The sequence below is a fragment of the Hylobates moloch genome, unplaced genomic scaffold (genome assembly GCF_009828535.3).
Source record: "Hylobates moloch isolate HMO894 unplaced genomic scaffold, HMol_V3 SCAFFOLD_10, whole genome shotgun sequence".
NCBI lineage: Eukaryota > Metazoa > Chordata > Mammalia > Primates > Hylobatidae > Hylobates > Hylobates moloch.
Genome location: NW_026652285.1, coordinates 70,902,779 through 70,925,590, shown reverse-complemented (window position 1 = coordinate 70,925,590; position 22,812 = coordinate 70,902,779). Strand labels below are relative to the sequence as shown.

The 22,812-nt window shown below is 48.3% G+C and overlaps 2 protein-coding genes across 2 annotated transcripts in view; both read left to right on the top strand.

Annotated features, from left to right (window-relative positions):
- ANKS6 (ankyrin repeat and sterile alpha motif domain containing 6) overlaps nt 1–7,172 on the top strand; it is an 84,702-nt gene extending 77,530 nt beyond the window's left edge. Inside the window, exon 16 of the mRNA XM_032164659.2 lies at nt 7,003–7,172. Within this exon, the coding sequence (XP_032020550.1) occupies nt 7,003–7,026 (24 nt within the window). The 3' untranslated portion in view covers nt 7,027–7,172. The remainder of the gene's footprint in view (nt 1–7,002) is intronic.
- Nucleotides 7,173–14,727: 7,555 nt separating this feature from the next.
- GABBR2 (gamma-aminobutyric acid type B receptor subunit 2) overlaps nt 14,728–22,812 on the top strand; it is a 426,725-nt gene continuing 418,640 nt past the window's right edge. The window contains exon 1 of the mRNA XM_032164654.2: nt 14,728–15,314. Coding sequence (XP_032020545.1) covers nt 14,994–15,314 — 321 coding nt within the window. The 5' untranslated portion in view covers nt 14,728–14,993. The remainder of the gene's footprint in view (nt 15,315–22,812) is intronic.

Sequence of the window (22,812 nt, the reverse complement as noted above, 5' to 3'; positions counted from 1 at the left end):
CCACTCTTTCCCCTCACGGAAGAAGTCACTGTGTGATAGGCACTGAAGATACTTTTTCTCTCAGCACTGAGCTGTGTCAACTTGGGGTAAGGACTGACTCATGAGTCTGGAGCTTCCTATCCTACCATCTTGCTCCCATCACAAGAAATATGAGAAGTTCTGCAGACTGTCAGAGGAAGGAAGAAGCCAGGGTGTTCTCCTCCTCCCTTGGCCTCAGGTGGTATCTCCAAGTAGCAGCTGCATCCCCAAAGGGCCAGCTGTGGCCGAACAGCTCAGCTGGGATTCCAACTTTACCAGCTAACCTCTCCCCTCTGTCCCTCCAGCTTGGGAAAGGGGGCAGTTTCCTGCTGTTGCTGTTGTGGATGCCTGCCTCCCCATCCTCAAGTTACTTCGCAGCTCTTCCATCCCCTAAGTAATTAATTCCCTGCATTCAAGTCCCCCTGTGTTACGTACTCAAGCAGTTTCTAGTTTCTGTTAGACTGATGAATATACCTGTGTTCCAGCAGTCCCAAGCCTGAGTATATATTCTTCAGAGAAACTCTTCTGCAGGCCCCTAAGGAAAGATGTACAAGGACATTTGCAGTGTTGTTTGTAAAAATGGAGAGTTAGCAGTAGCCTGGGCACTTATTGCTAGAGGAATGAATATTTTATAAGAATAGATAAATATGTGATATGTATCTGGCACATTGGAGGAGTGACCATGTTGGGGGTTGGGAGAATAATGGGAATTAGGGATGAAGGGAAAAACAAAAGGGCTGAAGGGCCTTGCATAGAATGGAAGGTGAATGTGTCTCTAACCAAGGAGGTGGTTTGCTCGGCCTCTGCAAATGAGGTTTAAAGCAGTGTACACTCTATCCTCAAAGGATGGATGTGATAGCACAGGCAGAGCGAATAACATAAGAAAAGGGACGGAGGCCTAGAAACAGTTTATCCAGGGAACAGCAAGAAATGGGATGTGTCTGGGGCCTAGGGTCTGTGGCTGGAAAAGCAGGTCGTGGGAGGCTCTTGGGGCTGCAGGAGCCTTATCCAGGATGCTGGACTCAGTCCTATAAAATCACAGGATGACAGCCACACTCAAAGGAGCTGGAAGATCTGTTGAACCTCTCATGATTATAGGTGGGGAAACAGGTGCAGAGAGGGGTGGGGATTGGGACAAAGTCATGTGGGGCAAAACTGGTCCAGAGCTGGAATTTCCTGAGTCTTGGTTAGGGAATTTCCTCTTCACTAAGCCCCCAACTCTGCTGAGAACTGTGCTGGCTCTGGGGACACAACCCCAGCCTTCAAGGAGTTCCACTCATAGGAGACAAACACAGACTCAGATAGCCCTGATTGATGGTGAGATGTCTGTGACATTGGTGGCCCCCATGAACTGTGTTCATGCCATTTTCTTGGCCCCCGTGAACTGTGTTCATGCCCCAGCATTCATGCCATTTTGAAGGCCAGCAGAAGAACTTTGAGCTGAGCCCAGCCCTGATTACAGTCATAAGCAAATAAAGTGATGGTTATTCTAAGCCATAACATTTGGGGGTGGTTTGTTATGCCAGCAATAGGTTACCAAAACATGCAGTGTCAAGTGAAGACTGGGGGAAAAGCTGAAAAGGACAGAGTACATGGGGGACCAGAGAGAGTGAGAGCGAATTGGACCCAGCAGATGCTGAGAGCAGATGGGCATATAGAAGAAATTGTAGAGAGTGTGGAAGACGAGTCTTGGCCATTGCCAACGAGTCTCAGTAGATCTCTGAGGACCTACTATGTGCCAGGCCTTGGACTGGAGAGGAGACAAAGGATAGACACAGTGTGGTAGAGAGGCAGCTCTGAGTCTCAGCAGTGCTGGTGGTGCCAGGTGGAAAGTGCTTAGGACCCTGCAGGAGGTGGAGGTAAAGAGCTGGGGTCATTCAGAAGACAGAGGCGCCAACTCCTCAGAGAGACACTGGGGAAGGCTTCACAGAGAAGGTAGAGTTTTATCTGGGCCCTGAAAAGTGGGTGGAGTTGGTGGGGAAAGCTTTCCAAGGGGAGGGTTTTGTGTGTACAAAGAAGCACAAAGGTCATGACATTTGGGCAGGCAGCAGGGAGTGAGAAGTGGCCAGTACCAAAGCGATCAGAAATCACAGTGAGGGGTGATCACCTTGCTTTCCATCTTGAATACAGCTTCCAAACCACACCTATGAAAAGATCTTTTAAAATTAAAGCAAGCCAGAATGACACTCTGGTTATGTGAATTAGGGAAGAATGAACCCAAAATGAGTGAGATTTCTTTCAAAGTAGTTCACATTATCATCATGGGTTGGGAGACCCTAAGTGCCTAAGAATAGATACAGAACATTAATTTTTCATTGATCATAATATTATTTTCATAAACATTAAAAATGTAGACTTTTGGCAAGAAAGGTTTCACAAAAGGGAGAATGGAGGTATGTGGAAGGGCGTGGCATCTCTTTTCTCATCCCTTTTGATCTGCTGCCAGTCTTTTGGAGAGGGCCTGTTGGGGTCTCAGAGCCAGGGTGGGAGGGTATAGCTTGTAGGGTAGAGGGCTCTGGAGACTTTCAAACCAGTCAGAACCCCAGCTTTGCCCCTTCCTAGCTGTAAAGTGCTAAGTATGGAGTCCAGTACATGGTAAACGCTCAAGATGGTTTTTTTTACTAAAATTGCTCACATGATCACTCATCCCATTTTAAAAAGAACCAAAGCCAAGGGGCCCCCAGTTGTCAGCATAATGGGAATGGGGTGTGAGTCTCCTGTCTCCTCCTTTGGCTCCCCTCTGTCTCCTCCCTTACCCCACCTGCCTTCCTTGCCCCCAGAGGTGGTGCCACCCATGCCAGGGGTGCTGCAGTGAGAGGGATGGAACTCCAGGGCCTCTGACTCTCTTCTGGATTGTGTTTTGAGGACCTCCAATGTGCCATAAATCAACTGACCTCCTCAGAGACTCACACCCAGCATCAAACAACATCCAGAGAAGAACATGTAAGCCGCAGGTCTCCTCATCCAAAGAACCAGCAAAGAAACAGTATGAGGCAACAAGCACCCTCTTTCAACAAAGGGGAGTCAATAATATGAAAAGTTACAAAATCAGTTGTTTACTTAACCTTCAAGCTGTGGTGTGGCGGAAAAGATTGGCTGGCCGCTGAAATCCAAAATTACTGTCCAAAGTTTGTCACTATTCCAGTGCTCTCTTGGGCAAATCGTTCAACCTCTCTGAGACCCCATTTTCTCTTCTGAAAAGTGGGCATACAGATGCCTCACATAATTATTAAACATAATTACATGCAATGATATATGCAAAGGGCAATATACCCTAGATTGCACTGAAAAGATATTAGCCTCAGGTTGGGGAAGGGCATGACCCCTGAAGCTGCGTGCACTTTCCTTTGCATGAGAATCAGTAGCTCCCCCAGACTCTTTTTTGTTATTGTTAAATGGAGTCTCGCTCTGTCGCCCAGGCTGGAGGGCAGTGGTGTGATCTAGGCTCACTGCAACCTCCACCTCCTGGGTTCAAGTGATCCTCCTGCCTCAGCCTCCTGAGTAGTTGGGACTACAGGTGCATGCCACCACGTCCAGCTAATTTTTTTATTTTTAGTAGAGATGGGGTTTCGCCATCTTGGCCAAGCTGGTCTTGAACTCCCGACCTTAGTTGATCTGCCCACCTCAGCCTCCCAAAGTGCTGGGATTACAGTTGTGAGCCACCACGCCCACCCCCATACCAGATTCTTTAAAGTGTTCCTAACAGCTCCCCCTCCCAAAGTTTAGAGACACTGACATCGTTTTCCTAAAATTTATTTCTATTATAAGATTAAATCTAATATTGAGAAAGACCAGAGCAGAGATAAAAAGAAAATTGAAACAGGAAAAACAGTAGTAAATATAGAAACCAAATATGGTGGGTTGGTTGCTGTTTTGTTGTTGGAGTTTTTTTAAATGAACTGAACTTGTCATCCCCTGCACAAACTTCACAAAAGGAAAAGAAGAAAAGGGGAAAAATAGAAACAAAAGCTATAACAAAATGGCAAAGTGATATAAGCACCTTTTTTTAAATAAAAGGAACATATGTTTATGGTAAAAGATAATTCAAACAGTATAGAAGGGTATGAAGTGAAAAATAAATCTGTTTTTACCCCTCCAGTTATTCCTTATCCTTATTAGCCAGAGTTTGCCACTCTTGACAGAAAGAAACTTCTTATTTATTGTTTTTTTCACATTGCAATCTATGGTATCCATTTTCTGAAGGAGAAGATGGAATTTAGAAAATTCCCAGAGGCATCTAATTTGCTAAAAGATAATGAACATCATATGAAAGAATTAAGTGCTTTCCTGGATCCTGACAAAATAAAGATATCAATCAAAGAAACTCCCCAAAGGAAGTCCAGATGGCCATGCAATTGAACTTTATCATGCTCATCGGTTTGGCAATCCCCATGCCCTTGAAATACCCAGGAAAACCACCCAACAGAAAGCAGTACCTGATACATATAGTGATTCTTTTTAAAGCCAACCTGAAACTGGAGGAAACCTTATAAAACCGCTACCTTGTTCAGTAATCCTAATGAACACAGGAACAAATTTCTCCTCAACCAGTCCTCTAAACATAGCCACAGATCCATCTGAATTCGTGGGGTCTTGTGCAAGCAGGATAGTGCAATATCTTGCACAATATATGAGAGTATCATTCATCATACAAAGTGGATCATCCCAAAGCATTTGACTAGGTTGTAATTCCAAATTTCAGAAGCATGTGAAAAACCAATAGGACACTGCTACGGTCCCAGTGTTTGTGTCCCTGTAAAATTTGTATTAAAACCAGCTGGGCGCAGTGATTCACACCTGTGATCCCAGCACTTTGGGAGGCTGAGGCAGGTGGATCACTTGAGGTCAGGAGTTTGAGACCAGCCTGGCCAACATGGTGAAACCCCATTGCTACCAAAAATATAAAAAATTAGCTGGGTGTGGTGGTGCATGCCTGTAATCCCAGCTACTCAGGAAGCTGAGGCAGGAGAATCACTTGAACCTGGGAGGCAGAGGTTGCAGTAAGCTGAGATCGTGCCATTGGACTCCAGCTTGGGTGACAGAACAAGGCTCTTTCTCAAACAAAACAAAACAAAACAAATTTATGTTAAAACCAAATCCTCACTGTAGTGGTATTAAGAGGTGGGCCCTTTAGGAGGTGATTGGGTCATGGGGGCTCCACCTTCTTGATAAGGATTAGTGCCCTTATGAATGAGGCTTGATGGTGCCTTCTGTGTCCTCCTTCTACCATGTGAGGACACAGAAGGCGCCATCTAGAAGGAACAGGTCCTTGCCAGACATCAAGTCTGCTGGTGCCTTGCCCTTGGACTTCCCAGCCTCCAGAACTGTGAGCAACAAATTTCTGTTTGTAAATTACCCAGTCTAAGGTATGTTGCTATAGCAGTCCAAACGGACTAAGACAAACATACTGGCCTTTACCTAACCGCCTATACAATTTGAAAGGCTGAAATATTAAGAAATGGGCAAAAGGTAACTGAAATACCACTAAAGTCAGATGCCAGCCTATCTGTGTCCTTTGTTATTTAATATAACATAGAGTGGTTGTATGGGCAGGAGAAATAACTGATTTCATGAGGAAAAAGCAAATTAAAAGACTCACTGTTTTTACTCAAAAAGAGAGGCTTGGAATAAGATTGGCACAACAGGATGCTACTGCTTTCTATCACAGCATGCTCCTGAAAACCAGGCCATAAATCAGATCCTTGAGAAGCAAATCCTATTTACCCAATAGGAGTGATGTTATAATTGAATGAAGCTTGCTTTGCTGATCAAGGATTGGGCATTAAACTAATCCTATGTAACTTCTCCTCCCCTGCCCCGATGCGAGCGGACATGACAGCCAGCCACAAGGAAGAGAGACTTCTATGGCTCTCTCCAGCCCTCCACCACTGTCTCCTGGGCCTCAGAACCTCAGGAGGAAAGGGTAACTCTTTCAGCCTTGTGAGGAACCTCATGAAGAACCACACTAGGAGGTCTTCCCTCCCACATCACCTCCCATGACTTAGTAAATGTTCAGGTACTAGTGAACGGTGCACATCTCTTCATTGAACAGATTGGTGACTCCGTGCATGCCTATGGCCTCACACATGAAAAGGAACACAGAATTGTAGACAACTAACTATACAATGCAGTGTGACAAGCTTTTCTAGAATATGCTGAGATAAAAATGAAACACTGTATTTCACTGAATCTTAAACACCATTATTTTATGTATCAACAAGAAAGAAAAAGAATACTTCCTACTGTAAGATGCCATCAATGGCAAAGTGCATCCTGATTCCGGAGGTGAACAAGAATATGTGTGTTAGAATGGTGAAATGTGGTAATTAACTTTTAAAGAAGTGATAAGTATTATCTCTCAGCATGAACCAAGCCTTACTATGGATGCTGAGAAAAGGTAGCAATTATTTCTGCTGGAGTGACTGGAGGAGGTATCACAAAGGAGGTGACATTTGACCTGAATTTTGAAGGATTTTGTCAGTGGGATAAAGAGTGGGAAAAGCATTCCAAGTTGAAGGAATAGCATGAGCAAAGGTATGGAGGCAGAAAAGGGGTCCATGTTTTTGGGCCAGCTAATATATTCTACGTAGTTAGAATATAAAAGGTGTGGGAAGAGAGAGCTGGTTGCTAAAGCTGGAAACATTGGAGCCACATTGTAAATGGCTTGTAATACCAGGCGTAGGAGTTTGTACCCAAGAGGTTATAGGGAGCCATTAAATGTGTTGAGCTGGGAGATGACATGATTTGGAAAGCTCAGTTTGGCAGAGTGAATGAAGGATAGCATGGAGAAATGTAGGAGTAGAGGTAGGAATAGATACAAGTGAGACTGCAAGCAGCCAGGTTGGGGGTGGGTGGAGATAAAATCATATACTCGGATCTTTGTGATGATGTCACATTTTTAAAAGTGCAATCAGTGCCCAGGCTACCGCTAACTCTCCATTTTTACAAACAACACTGTAAATGTCCTTGTACATCTTTCCTTAGGGGCCTGCAGGAGAGTTTCTCTGAAGGATATATACCATACGGCAATGGGAATAAAAGATCTACAATCATATACAACATGGGTGACTTTCACAATGTTGAGTGAAAGAAGCCAGGCACCAAAGGACAGACGGTGATTCCATTTATATCAAGCCCAAGAAGGGGCAAAACCCAATCTACAGTGTTAGCAGAGTCAGCATGGTGGTCACCCTTGAGAAGGTTAGTGACTGGCCAGCAACATGACTTTTGGGTGCTGGTAATGTTCTGGTTCTTGATGCTGGTTACATGGGTGTGTTCACTTTGGGAAAATTCACTGAACTGTCTGTTATATTTCAATAAAATTTACGAAACATACTTTGGGCCATGGAGAGAAACTGAAAGTCTGGATCTGGAATGAAGGTAGCAGGAAGCTGTTGGATCCTGCAGGCGCTCAATCCCAGAATGACCTGAAGTGTTGGGATAATGCCATGGATCACAAAAGGGACTTTGTGTGGTGCATTAGGAGAAAGCATGGATGTTTGTTGAAAAGAATGCAGAATTTTCTCATCTCCAGGCCTGTAACAGAGACACAGAGGATGTACTGGTGGAGAATGACCAGCAAACAGGAGATAGTGGAGCAAGCATAAAATGAAAGATGAGGAGACTGTTAGAGGGCACCTAGATGCTTTCAACGAGCCCATGTCTCCAGGGCCAGACGAAATACCTGTCAAGACAGCAGGACACTGTAGCTGGGATCCAGAAAGAGCATCTGAAGGATCTTTGGGAGATGAATGAAAGGGAGGGTTAGGTGGCAGGGGATGCAGCAGGGTTCAGGTTTCCTAAGAACCTAAAATGGTGACTTCAGCAGTAGGGGATTTGGGTATTTCTTGTCAGCAGTGTTTGAGAAGAGCTGATTGGATAAATGACGTGTGATCACACAGAGGAGAACAGTGCTTCCTAGGAGTGGGTGTGTTTACCAAGAGCCAGCCCAGTTACAACCACCCTTATTCATGGAGTTATTCATCTGACAGGTCAGAGAAATTAAGAGATAGCATGTATCAGGGTTTCAGCCGGGCTTTAGCAAGGCTTTTCATGATTTTGGGGAGTGCAAGATAGAGAAATGAGGACTGCAGAATGTGGAAGTTGGGAGCAATTTTCAGTAGGTTTAATTGTAGAACCAGAGGGGGCAGATGACCCCCAGTGTGGGCAGTCACAGGGCGTGTCTTTGGCATTCTCCTATTTAACATTTTGACTAATGCTTTAGGACAAGAAAGAAAATCCTATTGTGCAACGACAATGGCATTAACTGAGAGAGATGGTGAATATGAGTGATAACAGACTCACCATGCAGGATTCCTTCAACAGGCTGCAACATCAGGACATGGTCAAAGGTGAAATGTTTCAATCCTATTCAGAGGCCTCCAAATTAAACAGCTGATAAGTAACGTTAGAGAGATGTGGTTTGCTGTTCTTTTGAAGCATCAGCAACAATAACCCCATAGAAAACAAACCTAGGGCTCTTAGAGAACCACAAACTTCCTATAAGCCAAAGGGGTGATGCAGCTGCTAGCAAAATGTGGGTAAATCTGGACTATAAGGACAGCGGGGACAGCAGTCAGAGGTCTGAGCACAGAGGGGCAGCTATGCTCTTCTATATCTTTCTTGGCCCAGGTGGAGGGTTTTGTGGTTGGTTCTGGGTAGTGCCTTTGAGGAGAGCCATGAGCAGACTCTAGACTTGTGGCCAGGGGAGGTTTGGGGGCATTTCTCCCAAAGAAGAAGACTTGGCTAGAGGTGGAGAGTGAGGGGGTGCCTAGGAACTATCTCTGGGAAAGAACTGCCATGGGTGAGAGGCAGCACTGTGGACTCCTGCACTGCCATGGGTGAGAGAGAGTGCTGTGGACTCCTGCCACAGGTTAAAACCCAGTAAAAGCTGTAGAAAGACCCACTGGTGGAGCCTAAGAAAAAAATGTGTGAAAACCTCATGAATCAAGTAATGAAGTGGGAACCTCAGCAGGCATTGATCTTGCCATCCTTAGCAGTAATATAATTATTTATTACATGCCTAATAAGTACCTAGTACTGTGTTAGGAACGTTATATGCATTATCTTAATAAGGGAGATAATTACATGTAAAGTGCTTTAAACAGCGTCTGGCACATGTGAATGCTCACTGTGTGTTAGCTATTGTCATTATCTAATCCTCACAATAGCCCTATGAAAGAGGAACCATTATTGTTCCCATTTTACAGATGGAGAAAATGAAGCTTGGGAAGTTAAGTAACTTACTCAAAGTTGCACCACTAATACTTAGCAAGCCAGAATTTGAGGCCAGGGCTGCCTGACTCCAAAACTCACCACTGTCCCTAAGGGGTAAAGAGGACCCATATGTTTGGAGGGGTAGGAACAGAGGCTTCCTAAGCCTGTTCTTCATCTAAGGTTCTGTTCTAAAACTCTGCCTCTTGTCCATCCTGGGTCCCCTTTGTTAATAATCTAATTGCTTTTGAAACCTCTAAATGAGAGAGGATTTAATCCCTGTTGCCAGTCTGTGTTGTTCTGGAGACCACCCAATTACAAGCTAAATGTCCTTTCTATGTTCATTCAGGACCTGTCCCACTGACCTGAATCAATCTTCCACAGTTCTCAAACTATATGAGGAGAACGGGTAAAGGAGGAGGCTCTGGGCTCTGCTGGCCTGCCCTAGCCTTGCCGTTGACTCTTTTTTTTTTTCTTTGAGATGGAGTCTTGCTCTGTCACCCAGGCTGGAGTGCAGTGGCGCGATCTTGGGTCACTGCAACCTCCGCCTCCTGGGTTGAAGCAATTGTCCTGCCTCAGCCTCCTGAGTAGCTGGGATTACAGGCCCATGCCACCATGCTTGGCTAATTTTTTTTTTTTTTTTTTTGTATTTTTAGTAGAGACGGGGTTTCACCATGTTGCTCAGGCTGATCTTGAACTCCTGACCTCATAATCCGCCCGCCTCGGCCTCCTAAAATGCTGGGATTACAGGTGTGAGCCACCGCGCCCGGCCACTGTTGACTCTTGAAGGATTTAGTCATAGACTGTCCAGGCCAGACACTCTCCTCCCTGATAACCCAAAAGAGGACCCAGATTCCCTTTAATTCAGTGGAGTTCCCTGGCTAGCTCATTTCACTTCTTTCTGGTGTAGACCCTCAGCAATGTTCTTTGTCTCTTTAAGGCTGTCCTATTCAGTTCTATAAAGGCATCTTCAAGGATAGGTAAGTAGAGCAGAGACAAATGCAGGAATTTGGGATCAGACAGGACTGGGTTTGACAGGACTGGTCAGACAGTACTGGGTTTGGGCCCCCTCGCTGCCTCTGCCAAGTATCATTAGTCACACCATTTCATCAAGCTGAACCTTAATCTCTTAATTTGCAAAACTGGGATCCTAACGCCAATTTTTCAGGCAGATGTGAAGATTAAGATGATGCATACCAAGGTGTCTGGCACAGAGTAGGTAGGTGTTTAATAAATGGTAGCTATGTTATTACTCAAGCTGTGTCACCAGACCACATTTGATACCTGAAACCTAATTTTATGGTTTAAAAAACATGCCTTGTGAAAAGGGATATGCAACTTAGATTCATTCAGTTAGTCTTTTTTGGAGCCATCATTCATAATTTGCCATTTTTAAAAAAGCATGGAAATGAAAATAAATAATGCACTTCAAGAAAAAAAATAGGCTGCCAACTACTTGGTTGAAAGAAACATTTCCATATAAACACGAATGAGAAATAACATGGGAGAGGTTTGCAAATATGGCATGTGTGTGCCTGTGTGTGTGTATGTAAACCACACACACTCTCTGTCTCTCCACCCTTCCAGTCTCAATCCTATATATTAGTTTGGCACAAAAGTAATTGTGGTTTTTGCCATTACTTTCAGGGGCAAAAACCGCAATTACTTTTGCACCAACCTAATATCACCCTTATACACATATATATGTATGGGTGTTTGTGTGTGTGTACATATATATATAGTTTGTTTTGTTTTAAAGAAGAAAGTGAGAGAAGACCTTGCTGCTGTTAGGAGTTAGAATAGAGGCAGGCATGGATAACAATCAAATGGGAAAAAGTGTGTTAAAAACTGGACCCAGTTCCTGGGAGGAGGCAGCTCTGGAGGGCAGATCTGAGCAGCCCTGGGTGGCACAGGGTGTAAGCCCAACAAGGAAGGAGAGCAGACAGCAGAGAGAGGCCTGGTTAGCTTCCCAGCATCAGCATCCTGTTCAAAGGGATGGAGTGTCCTTTTGACAGGCAACCAGCTGGACCATGGAGCCCCAAAATCCCCAGAAAGGAAGTGGGCACCATCTCTCAACCTCTAGCTGGGGTTTAGAGACTGGCTTCTGTGTGTAGGCAGAGGGTTTGGGAGAAAAGATTGCTAAGGAAACAGGATTATGGAAACAAGATAATAATTTAAACCATACAGACCTGGGCTAACATGGATGTTTCATTACTTCCCGGAGGTGCAGCCTGAGCACGTTGCTTTCTAAGTCTCTATTACATCTCGTAGAAGGTAGATGAGTTCATGGGAATTGAGTGTTTTCCACATCCTGGGACTTGGCCAGTGCATTTTATTCCAATTAATAAGAAGCACAATGATTAGCCAATTCTCATCCTGTCTTCTGTTTATACCCTGGCCTGGCCACCAAATGTGCTTATTGTAGTAGAGACTCCTAACAGGTATTCCTGCTCACACTCTTTTCCCCTGCTAACCATTCTCCACTCTGCAGCCAGAGCGATCCTCTTAAAATACATCAGATCATGTCACTGCTCCACCTGGTAGCCTCCCACAGTTCCTGTTTCATGTGCCCTCCCAGTGCTGAGGCCCCATGCAGTCCTACCTGCCTTTGACCTTGAATCCGATTGCTTTTCCCTTTGCCCACTCTGCTCTACCACATTGGCTTCCACATTGTTCCTTGAACATGCCAGGCACACTCCTGTCTTGGAGCCTCTGCCCTTGCTGTTCCTCTGCATGGAACACTATTCGCCTGTCTTTTTTACTTACCTTCTTTATGTCTTTGCTGAGGAGTCACCTTAGTGTGTCTTTCCCTGACCTCCCTATTTCAAATTGCAGCACCACTCTGCCAGTCTCAATCCTCTTTCCTGCTCTTTTGTCCACCATAGCACTTTTCATAAATGGGCATACGAACATAGCTTCTTCTTCCTATTTATTGTCTCTCTTTCTCCACTAGAATGTCAATTCTACAAGGGCAGGGATTTTGGTCTGGTTTTTTCCTTCCTGTATCATCAGCTCCTAGGACAGTGCCTAGCAGGTAGTATGCCCTTCAAAACCCTGGTCAAAGGAATGAATGATTGTTATAAAGCAAGAAGCTGGACCCCAGCTCTGGAGGAACATGCATTCTAGGCTGATGACTGAGGCAGGAACTCAGACTCAGGAAGCACATCAGGGACCCAGTTACTCAAACTGTAATACTAGGCCAGAGTAAGATCTTGGAACCAGAGGGATGCCCAGGCATTAGGAGTGGGCTGTGAGATCAGAGATTGGCCTGGAGCCATGCTGATGGAGAGTGAGATTGGTGCCCCCTGGGTCAGGGCAGATCCCAGGTCATGCGTCTTGGGGCCAGGTCACCCCACCATAAGAGAAGACAGAGGGGCTGTAGGGCAGGATGCCAGGTAGAGCCTTCAACCCCTTAGTAAATGTCAGGCGAAGTTACCCAGCTTTCAACTTATTCCCAGATGTAGGTGTCAGTGGACACTCTATATTGGCACAGCTTGCAAGGAGAACACAAATGACTAAAGGAAAGAATTAGAAAAAAGAAAAAAAAAACAAGTGAAAATGCTCATTCAGAAACCTGAGCTGAGGGTTTGAGGAATGGCAGGTGCCAGAACACTATGACTGGAGGATATTTGTGATGTCAAGTGAGACAGCAGTTGAGCGAGTATCTGGGGATTACACTGTCCCTTGGACCATTTCTTTCCCTCCCTCCCTCCCTCCCTCCCCCTCTCCCTCCCTCCCTCCCTCCCTCCCTCCCTCCCTTCCTCCCTTCCTGGAGGAGATGCTTAGGTGAGTTCTGTTCATGCACACCCTCCAGCTTAGGGAAAAGGAAATGCCAAGTGGAGCCGGGAGAGATGGTGTATCTACAGAAGCCTGAAAAGAGAAGTTAGGGCAGAGAAAATTTGGCCTGGTTTCCCTGGAGCTGTCCAAGGTACTTTCTAGCAGTTCTGCTCAGCCTCCACTCACATCTTCGTGCTTCCTAACAACTCAGCCTGGTTTCAGAGCTGCCCTTGCCTCACTCCAGTAGAGCTGGTGTGTGGCCATCATCATCATCATCCGGTCCAAATCCCTCACCATATGCCGGAGGGAACCGATGTCCAGAGCAACTGAGTCAGGGCAGTGCCCCTCCTGGAGAGGAAACTTGCAGTCCCACATCCCTGGCTCCCACTGCACTGTACACGGAGTTCCTGCTGGCTCTGGGTTCCGGTCCTTCAGTAGCTCTGTGTGCTTCCACCAGCTACAGAACCTCTCTGAGCACCAGTGTGTTCGCCTGTAAAGTAAGGGTGAGTAACACAGTATGCTTACAGGGCAGTTGTGGGGATTACATCATAAGGCGCACAGTAAGTACTCAGCGAAGGTCAAACTTCCATTCTTGTTACAAGGTCGTCGATATCTCCCACAGTCCCTGGTTCAGGCTCAAGTATGTTTTGTGATTTGATGTCCTACTGTGTTCCTCGCGTTAATCAGCCCCTGGGACTTTATAGATTAATGACCACGTTTCCCATTCTTGAAGTATGCAGAGGCACAAGGAACGCAAGGTCTTAGGCAGCTCACTCGGGTACATCTGGCTCGGGACTGCTTTTGGTTAAGATTGGCCAATGCGACCTGGCAGAGAGAGGGCCAAGTCCAGGGGCGCGCGGCCCCGCCCTGGTCTGAGGATAGTGCTCCCACCCCGGGTGACTTCTAGGGCGGGGCCCGTCAAGAATGGGGACGCGGGGAGGTCAAATGCCTGGAGGGGGCGGTAGCGCACGTAAGGTTGGGACCCCAGCTTTGCCTGGGGTTGGAAAAGGGCGGTCGCTCCGTCTGGTGAGGAGGAAAGGGGTGTCCTCAGCCAAGGCCCTGAAGGCCGGGCAGCCTGGCACCAACGGGCGTTTGAGCACCGGCGGGCGTCTTCAGCGACCGCCGGGACTCGGTCAGGTGCTCGTGGGCGCCAGAGCAGAACGGGAGAGCGTAGGCTGCAGATGCCTCTGGGACGCCTTCGTGGAACGTTCGCCTGCCCAGACCCTACCGGCCAGACCTCCGAGAAGCGGTTCCAAACCACCGTGCAGGTGCTACAGGCAGCGCTTGGCGGAGCGGCGGCAGCCACTGCGTGTGCCAGCGCGCGGTCCCGGTTCCCAGATCGCTGTCCCCGGGCGCTCTGGTGCCTGGAGGTCAGCGGTCGGCGGGCAGCGGCAGCTGGCGCGGCGGAGGGCCGGGGGCGCGTGTGTGCGTGTGCTGGGAAGGTGGCCCTCCCCGCGGCCGCTGCAGCGCCAGCGCCTCCCCCTCCCCCGGCGCGCACGGCTCGTCCCCGTCCCTGGAGGCGGCCCGAGCCGCCGCTGAGCAGCCTCGCCTTCGCCTCCCGCGTTTCCTGCCGTCCGCCCTCCCCCGGCCGAGCTCCAGGGGCTGCTGCCTAGCAGCTCCCGGCGGGAGAGAGGTTCAGAGCGCGCACTGGGGCGGGCGGAGGCGGCCCGGTGCCGGGCGGCCGCGCTGGAGAGAGGCGCGCGCGGAGACGCCGGCCCCCCTCTTCGCGTTTGCTCGCTTGCTCCCCGCCTCCCGCACTCCGCTCGCTCCCACCCCTTCCCGGCGTGATTGATCCGTCACGGGCGCCGCCGCTGCCGCCGCCGCCGCGGCCGTTCTGAGCCGAGCCAGAACCCGAGCCCGAGACGGAGCCGGGGCCCGGGCCGGCGCCATTGCGCGGGCGCCGCGGGAAGAGCTTGGCGCGGGGCGGCGGGCCGGGCCAGGCCATGCGGGCCGAGTGAGCCGGCGCCCGCAGCCCGCGGCGCGGCATGGCTTCCCCGCGGAGCTCCGGGCAGCCCGGGTCGCCGCCGCCGCCGCCACCGCCGCCCGCGCGCCTGCTACTGCTACTGCTGCTGCCGCTGCTGCTGCCTCTGGCGCCCGGGGCCTGGGGCTGGGCGCGGGGCGCCCCCCGGCCGCCGCCCAGCAGCCCGCCGCTCTCCATCATGGGCCTCATGCCGCTCACCAAGGAGGTGGCCAAGGGCAGCATCGGGCGCGGTGTGCTCCCCGCCGTGGAACTGGCCATCGAGCAGATCCGCAACGAGTCACTCCTGCGCCCCTACTTCCTCGACCTGCGGCTCTATGACACCGAGGTGAGTGTCCGGCTGCCCCTGCCGTCGGGGCTTCTGGGGGCATTGGAGTGGGTGGTTTGGACAGAGGCAACCTCCGGCCTTTGGTCAGAGCCCCGATTGACCGTCCCGCGCCTGCCGAGGGCAGAGAGGGCTGGTGCCCAGTGTTCACCCCCGCGGTCCTGCTGGGCTTGGCTGGCACAGCTGGTAACATTTGCCGAGCACCCTTCCTCTGGTCTTATGTGTGTATGTGTGTGTGGGGAGGGTTGGGGGTGGGATAGAAGACTGGGGTCTCTTTTGACCAGAGAAAAAGGAGTGGAGAAGGTGGGGGCTGGACCCCCAAAGGCCTACATTGATTGCCCCTGTCCAGGTCCCGGTCATGGGGCTGCGAGGTACCGAGTGGGAGAAACAGGCGCATTGACGGCAAACTGGGCCACCCAGGGCCGGAGGGGCTGCGGGCCTGCTCACAGGCCCCCAGGGAAGCCGAGCCGCGCTTTGAGGTCCGGAAGGCTCCGGAACCCAAGGGGCTTGAGCGTGCAGCGTGGCTGGGCGCCTGTGCGCGCCAGCAGCTCTGAGCCCGCACGGCGCGGGCAGGTGTGGGGCCACCAGCTCTGCAGCGCTTCTGCCTGGACGTGCCCGGCGCTGCCTGTGGCCAGAGCGATTTCAGGAGACCCCCGCCTCGGGTTAGTTGCTCAGAAAGTGCCCTGGCAGTTCCCGTCCCGGACATGCAGTGGTGTCCGGCCGCGCCGCTGCTATTGGCCGTGCGGCTGCAGGCAGTTTCTCGCGGCTCAGGCTTGAAGCATCCTACCTAGTAGCCCCAGCACAGACTTGGAGAGCAGTCCTCAGCGGAACCAGAGAGCCAAGGGCTTTCCATCCCAAGACCCCTCCCCACGCCCTCGGTTTGGATTCTGCCTGAAGCCCCAGAGCGGACCTTCACCGCCAGCCCGGGGCTGGAGCGCGCGGAGCCGGTCTGGAGGAGCGATTGCTGGCCGCGCAAGGTCGGGTTTGCGAGCTTTTCCGGGCTGAGCGAGGAGCCCCTGTGCTCCGGCCGCAGCGTCTGAGACGCGGCCTGAAGGGGGCAGTGATTTCCTGTGCAGTACGCTCGGTTGGCGCCTCTTCCACCGCGCGGAGCGGGGCCGAGGCGCTGGGCTTGATCCTGGCTTCCTGGGACTCTCCGGGCGCTTCTGCTGGAGTCCAGGTGCAGACTCCCTCCTTTTGGGAGGAGGGTCGCGCTACTGCTCTGGTGGTGCAATCTGGGCTTCCCCTCCTCCTAGGTCGGACCCTCTTTATGTCCCCAGAGAAAGAGCAGAATCTAGATTGTATCTTATTCCCTGCCTCCCCCGCTTCACCGGTGAACCAGCTTGCTCTGCGCTGTAAATAAAAGGTGAAGGAACCGGTGGCAGTTGGCAGCGGTACGCGCAGGCTGCTGCAGGCGGAGAGGCGTCCTCTGCCCCAGAGGATGCAAGCTGGCTGGCTGTGCAGGGCTAACCCGGTGTGAAATCTTTTCCGAATGACATTCCTATCGCCCTCGTCTTTGCCCGAGCATCTCAAGTTCTGTGGGGGTACTTGTCTGGCACACATAAATGGAGACAGCAATGCAGTTACACGGAGGCATATCTTCTTGACAGTTTCTCTGTTGCTACTGCACATATTCTTCTGGAGGGGTCACTGCAAAGCCGGTCTTTTGGGGACAAACACATTTTTAGATAGGGCAGCCCTGCTTGCATCATCACCAAGTATTGTCAGCTGCATAATGTTTTCATCATCAGTTTCTTCCCTTTAGAAAGCTTCCCTGAAAGAGATTTCATACTGGCCTGTTTGTGGCAGCAAAGAGATGGGTGCTTCGTTTCAGGGTGTGGGTTGAAGCCTTTACATTTTATTTTTCGAGTGTGTCTTGATGACTTTCTGAGTGAAAGGACACAAAGTCAAGAGGATGAGACAGTCAGAAGACTCTTCAATTCGTGGGAATATTTAGAAAACAGTGGGAAGGAAGACAGAAGATAATTTTAGCATCGTGCAAACAGAGAAGTGTCTCTAGCCTTTTGAAGGGGCCCAGAGCCAGGGCTTTGGGGTAGGTGGGGCCTGGGTTTTAGTGAGAAACTGGTTACTTTCCTCCCTGGATGACCTTGAGCTGGGTATTTAATGTCTCTAAGCCTAGGTGGGAATATTATGAATATTATGTGTACTCTGCAGGTGACACACAGCTTAAGGAAGATAACAGGCCAGGGTAGAAGATGCCCTGAGCTGGTAGGCTCAGCAGCCAGTGCTCTGGCATGCTGTAAGCACTAAATAAATGTGTCCTGCTGCCTCCCTTCCTCCTCCTCCTCCTTTTTTTTTTTTTTTTTCGAGATGGAGTTTTGCTCTTGTTGCCCAGGCTGGAGTGCATTGGCGTGATCTCGGCTCACCGCAACCTCCACCTCCCAGAGTCAAGTGATTCTCCTGCCTCAGCCTCCCGTGTAGCTGGGATTACAGGCATGTGCCACCATGCCCAGCTAATTTTGTATTTTTAGTAGAGTTGGGGTTTCTCCATGTTGGTCAGGCTGGTCTCAAACTCCCGACCTCAGATGATCTGCCCAACTCTGCCTCCCAAAGTGCTGGGATTACGGGCATGAGCCACCGTGCCCAGCCCCCTTCCTTCATTTTTATTTCCTATGAATTGACAAGCGGCCTTGTCTTTAAAGCAGAGGTGCTTTCTCCCTGAGCCAGAGTGAAGGAAAGATCAGTCTAGGTAATTTGCAGCAAAATCCAGAGCAAGCTAAAGAATGTTTGTGGCTAGTGTTAGAGTGTTTAGGGTCTAGTTTGTTCAGATTGGCTGTCTTTGTGGACATGACCTAATTATTTGCAGGCTGTGTCACATTGTTTGTAGACTTGAACACTGGGTGGATGTGGTGAACAGATTTTGGCTGGATTTGCTGACATTTGCTGTCAATCAGTGGCCTCAATGGCCAGTGACTATGGGCACCAGTATGGACCTTTATCCATATGGTCTGCGGAGAGATGGAGATTTAGCAAGGAATGGGTTAATCTGGTCCCTGGGGACAATCTGTCTCAATAAAGGAGCCTCCTACAACCAGATTGACTCTCTTCTGTAAGTAGAATAGTGGTAGATTTTCAAAACCCCACTCAATGCCATGTGTTGGTAAAAATGAAACAGCCTAACAGAATACCTGTCTATCAGAACCTCTGCTTCTCTGGTGTAACACCAAATGGCTTCAGCAAATACTTGTTTATATATTCCAGTGAGGATTTGAACAAGCAAGACAACTGAAAATACAGATAAAAGAAAGCATCAGAAACTATGTAGAAGCATAGAAGTTACTATACCAAGAACCTGGGCTAAAATTTATTGCATTGAGTATTATATTTTAGCTCTGAGCTTCCTGGCAGTCAAGGTAAAAAGGTAAATGTACCATATTACTTAATGTTTCATCTAAAAAATCTGAGAGACAATGACTTTTTTTTTTTTTGAAAGAGTTGGGGGTCTCATTCTCTTGCCCAAGCCAGACTGCAGTGGTACATTACAGCTTACTGCAGCCTTGAACTCCTGGGCTCAAGTGATCTTCCTGTCTTCAGAAATGTTCTCCATGTGGTTGTTTCTTATTCTAGCCACACTAATAAAATAAAATAATAGCCAAGGAATCAGTTAAAGATATTTTTTTTTCAATTTGATTAACATTCGTTGTGGAAAAGCTGAAAATTACAGAGAAGCATAAAGAAAAATAATTGCCCATAATCCGTCTACACAAAAATAATAACATCTAATAATTAGCATCATTCCTTTCCAGTTGTCATTTTTTACTATTTTATGTACTTAAGATCATACTCCATGTGCTCTTTTATGTTTTTTTTCCTTCAGTTAACATTGTATCATGGGTTTTTCCCCATGTCCTCAAATCCTCCTTGAAAAGATGATTTTTGGTGGCTGTATACTATTCTATCCTGTGGGTAAACCATACGTATTTAATCATTCCCCTGTTGTTGGACCTATATGTTTTCTCACGTGTTACTATCTTAAATCATTCAATAATAAACTTAGGGAAAGTTCAGGGAGCCAAGGAGCCCAGTCTAGGGGTGCAACTGTCAGAAAGACCACCCTGATGCCAAGATCCAATGTAGAAATCCCAGTGATTGGTGAGCATCTCTTTTTTCTTGAGTGGCTTTGCCAAATATATTTTCCCTTATTCACTACACTTTAAAAAGGATTTAAAGGACTGTTGAATTGAGGCTGTGCTTCCTAAAAAGGTCTGAGTACAGCTCAGCAGGTGTTTACTGAGCACCTACTGGAGCTGTTGATGCTGCAGAAAAGTGTAAAACATAGCCCTGGGTTTGAGAGAGGCAGCTGGTGAATAGAGAACAGGGCAAGAATGTATTCATCATTTCTAATGCAAGGTAGAAAATGATAGTGGAGATGGTTGCATAATTCTGTGAATGTACTAAAAACCATGGAATTATACGCTTTATATATATATATATAAAATAATCACCATTTTAAAGTGTATAAGTTAATTAAATCTCAGTACAGATTTAACTGTATTAAATCTCAATACAGTTAACTAAATCTCAATACAATAAAATATAAATTTTTAATTTTATTAAAAGATAAATTTATTTTTATTTTATTTAAAAATAAAAAGGCTGAGTGTGGTGGCTCATGCCTGTAATCCTAGCATTTTGGGGGTGCTGAGGTGAGAGGATTGCTTGAGGCCAGGGAGTTCAAGACCAGCCTGGGCAACATAGGGAGACCCTGTCTCTACATAAAATAAAAAATTAGCCTGACATGGTGGTATGCGCCTGTGGTCCCAGCCACTAGGGAGGTTGAGGCAGGAGGATTGCTAGAGCCTAGGAGGTAAAGGCTACAGTAAGCTGTGATTGTGCTGCTGCACTCTAGCCTGGGCAACAGAGCAAGACTCTGTCTCAAAAATAAAACAAAATAAAATTTAAAAATTTTAAAAAGAACGTGAGCTCTTTCAGGTTCAGGCTTACATCTTCTTTGCAGCTGCACCCCCCACTGCCCAGCATGCTGCCTGGCCCTTAGTAAGTGTGTTGTTTAGTACTCTTGATGCAAATGACAGAAACCCAACTTTAACAGGTTCATATAACTGAAAAAACCTAAGGTGTGCTGTATGCAGGCATGGCCGAATCCAGGGGCTCAAATGATATCTTTTAAAATATCTTCCTCTCTGCCTCTTGGCTTTGATTTCTTCTGTGTTGGCTTCACTCTCAGGCAGGCTCTCCCCATGTGGTGGCACAGATGGCCTCTAGAAGCTGCAGGTTTACACACTTCCAGTTTAGAAACTCCAGTAAGAAGGGTGTTTCTTTCCCAACTGTTTCAGCGAAAGTCTCAAGCTTATATCTCATTGGCTTGAATTGGGTCATGTGTTTATCCACGAACAAGTCACATGACCCTGATGGTACAGGCCTAGAACTTCTGCCCTCCTTTCATGATGAGAGAGGGAGGTGAGGTCAGCTTCACCCAACCACCTGAATACAGAGTCGGGGAGAGGTGATTCCTCCAAGGAAATCAGAGGCCATTAAGGGTTTGTATGCCAATGGGTCTGATCACAAATAGCCACAAAGGCAGGCAGTTGGGGAGTGCTAAATTGAAGAAAGACAATAGAAGCCAGGGGCATTAAGAGAAAGGGAAGATCATATAGGTCCAGAGAGACCTCCTGGAGAAGATAAGCCTGGAAGAGTGAATATAAAGTTGACAGAGAGAGGCAGAGGCTCTGGGAAACGGACATTGGATACCAGGAAGGGTCTCCAGATCAAAGATGAAGCAAAAAAATGTGCAGTGTGTTTGGAGTGCACTGATGTTATGTTTTCGCCCAAATGCAGGGTTTGTAGAGGGAAAGGTAGCTGGTGCTGGGTGTGGACGGCCTTGAATGCTGTGTCAAGAAGGTTGGACTTTAATCTGGAGCTACAAGGAGCCGTGTGATGTCTTTGAACATGGGTGTGATCCTATCAAGGCTGGTGGGCATGTGGAGGCTGGACTGCAGACAGAATGAGCCTGGAGTCGGAGAGGCTGGGAAGTTACTTTAACAGTTGAAGGTAGTGGTGATGGGGCCTGAATGGAGACAGGGAGGCAGGAGGGGGTGTTGTGAAGAACGAGCAGCACTGAGACCCCACAGGGCAGGAGGGGCAACAGAGAGGGAACCAATGTCTGGGGAGGGTGTGTGTGTCATTGGCAGAACAGTCACTGGAATTAGATGCACCCTAGGGGAACAAGGAGAGAGAGTCCCTGCAGGGGTGAGGCCACGTGCTCACCTCACACCTGTCCAATGAGCCCTGGCCCTAGGGTCAGGAGACCTGGGTTTGTATCCTCATTTGAGCACCACTCACCTGCTTGGTGACCTTGGGGAGGTCTGTTTTCCTCGGTTTCTTCATCGATGAAATGGGGCTGATATACTAACTGCCTTATCAGGTGCATAAGGGACAACTGAGATGATCCAGGTGACATAATCCAATCAATGCTTGGTACACTGCGAGTGGCTCAGGAAATATCGCTGCCCTGTTGTTCCCATTGTTATTATTTCTGTACAATCTGGGGATCATTGTGCTGACCTCACAGGGCTGTTATAAGGAATAAGTCTAATGGGTGGGGCAGCTCAAAGCCCAAAGTAAATACAAAGCAGTGTAACGGATCCCTTGTTTTCTGGTGCTGTGTTGCAGAGAAGGCATGCTGGCAGAAGAGGGCAGACACTGAGGCCTTTATTCATGTGTGTCTCCCAGCGTGTCTTTCCTTCTGCCTGTGTCATAGCTGTGTTTGTCGCTTTCTCCCCTGCTGGCCGGCAGCTCTTCCGGGTAGGGTCAGTCTCATCCCTCAGGGCCTTATGGGGCTTAATGAGCAGCCTGCATGAGTAAATGGTGAGGAGCTGAACTGGAGGTGCATCGATTCGAGTCTGCTTTCTGAGTTAGCACCCACTGGGATGGTTGGTCTTGTCACTTCCCCAGGGTCTTCCTCCCTCACTTAAGGACTGAGGTGGTGCTACATATCAGGGCTAAGCGAACTGCTGAGCTGTAGCTGCCCTCTGCATGTGCCTACCAGCACCAACTCCCGAGCTCCCCAATATGAGGGCAATATGAGCGCCCCAAAAATTCCTCAGACTTAGCCAGGCACCCACAGACATACCGTCTCTGTCCCCAAATTCTTTTTTAAAGAATGAGTTGGGGTGGTGGGTGGAACTAATACACTAAGGGCCTGTTTAGTGTTTGGTATTGGGCTAAGAATGTTAGCATACTCGCTTAATCTTTAAAGGGACCTTCTTTGTGTATTTGACTTTCCCTCCCTGTGGGCAGAGTAACATCAACTTCTTCATACATAGATCTGAGATCTCAGCAGGGAAATTAGCAAGCTGGAAGCACAAGATAACGATGCAACAGGGGTACTAAACAGATAGTATCTAGGATATATGTCTTTTGTTAGTTAGGGTGGATGAGGCTATGCTGCGTTAACAAACAAATCCTGAAATCTCAATTGCTTAATACAGTAAGATTATTCATTGCCCACACAAAGTCCAGCATG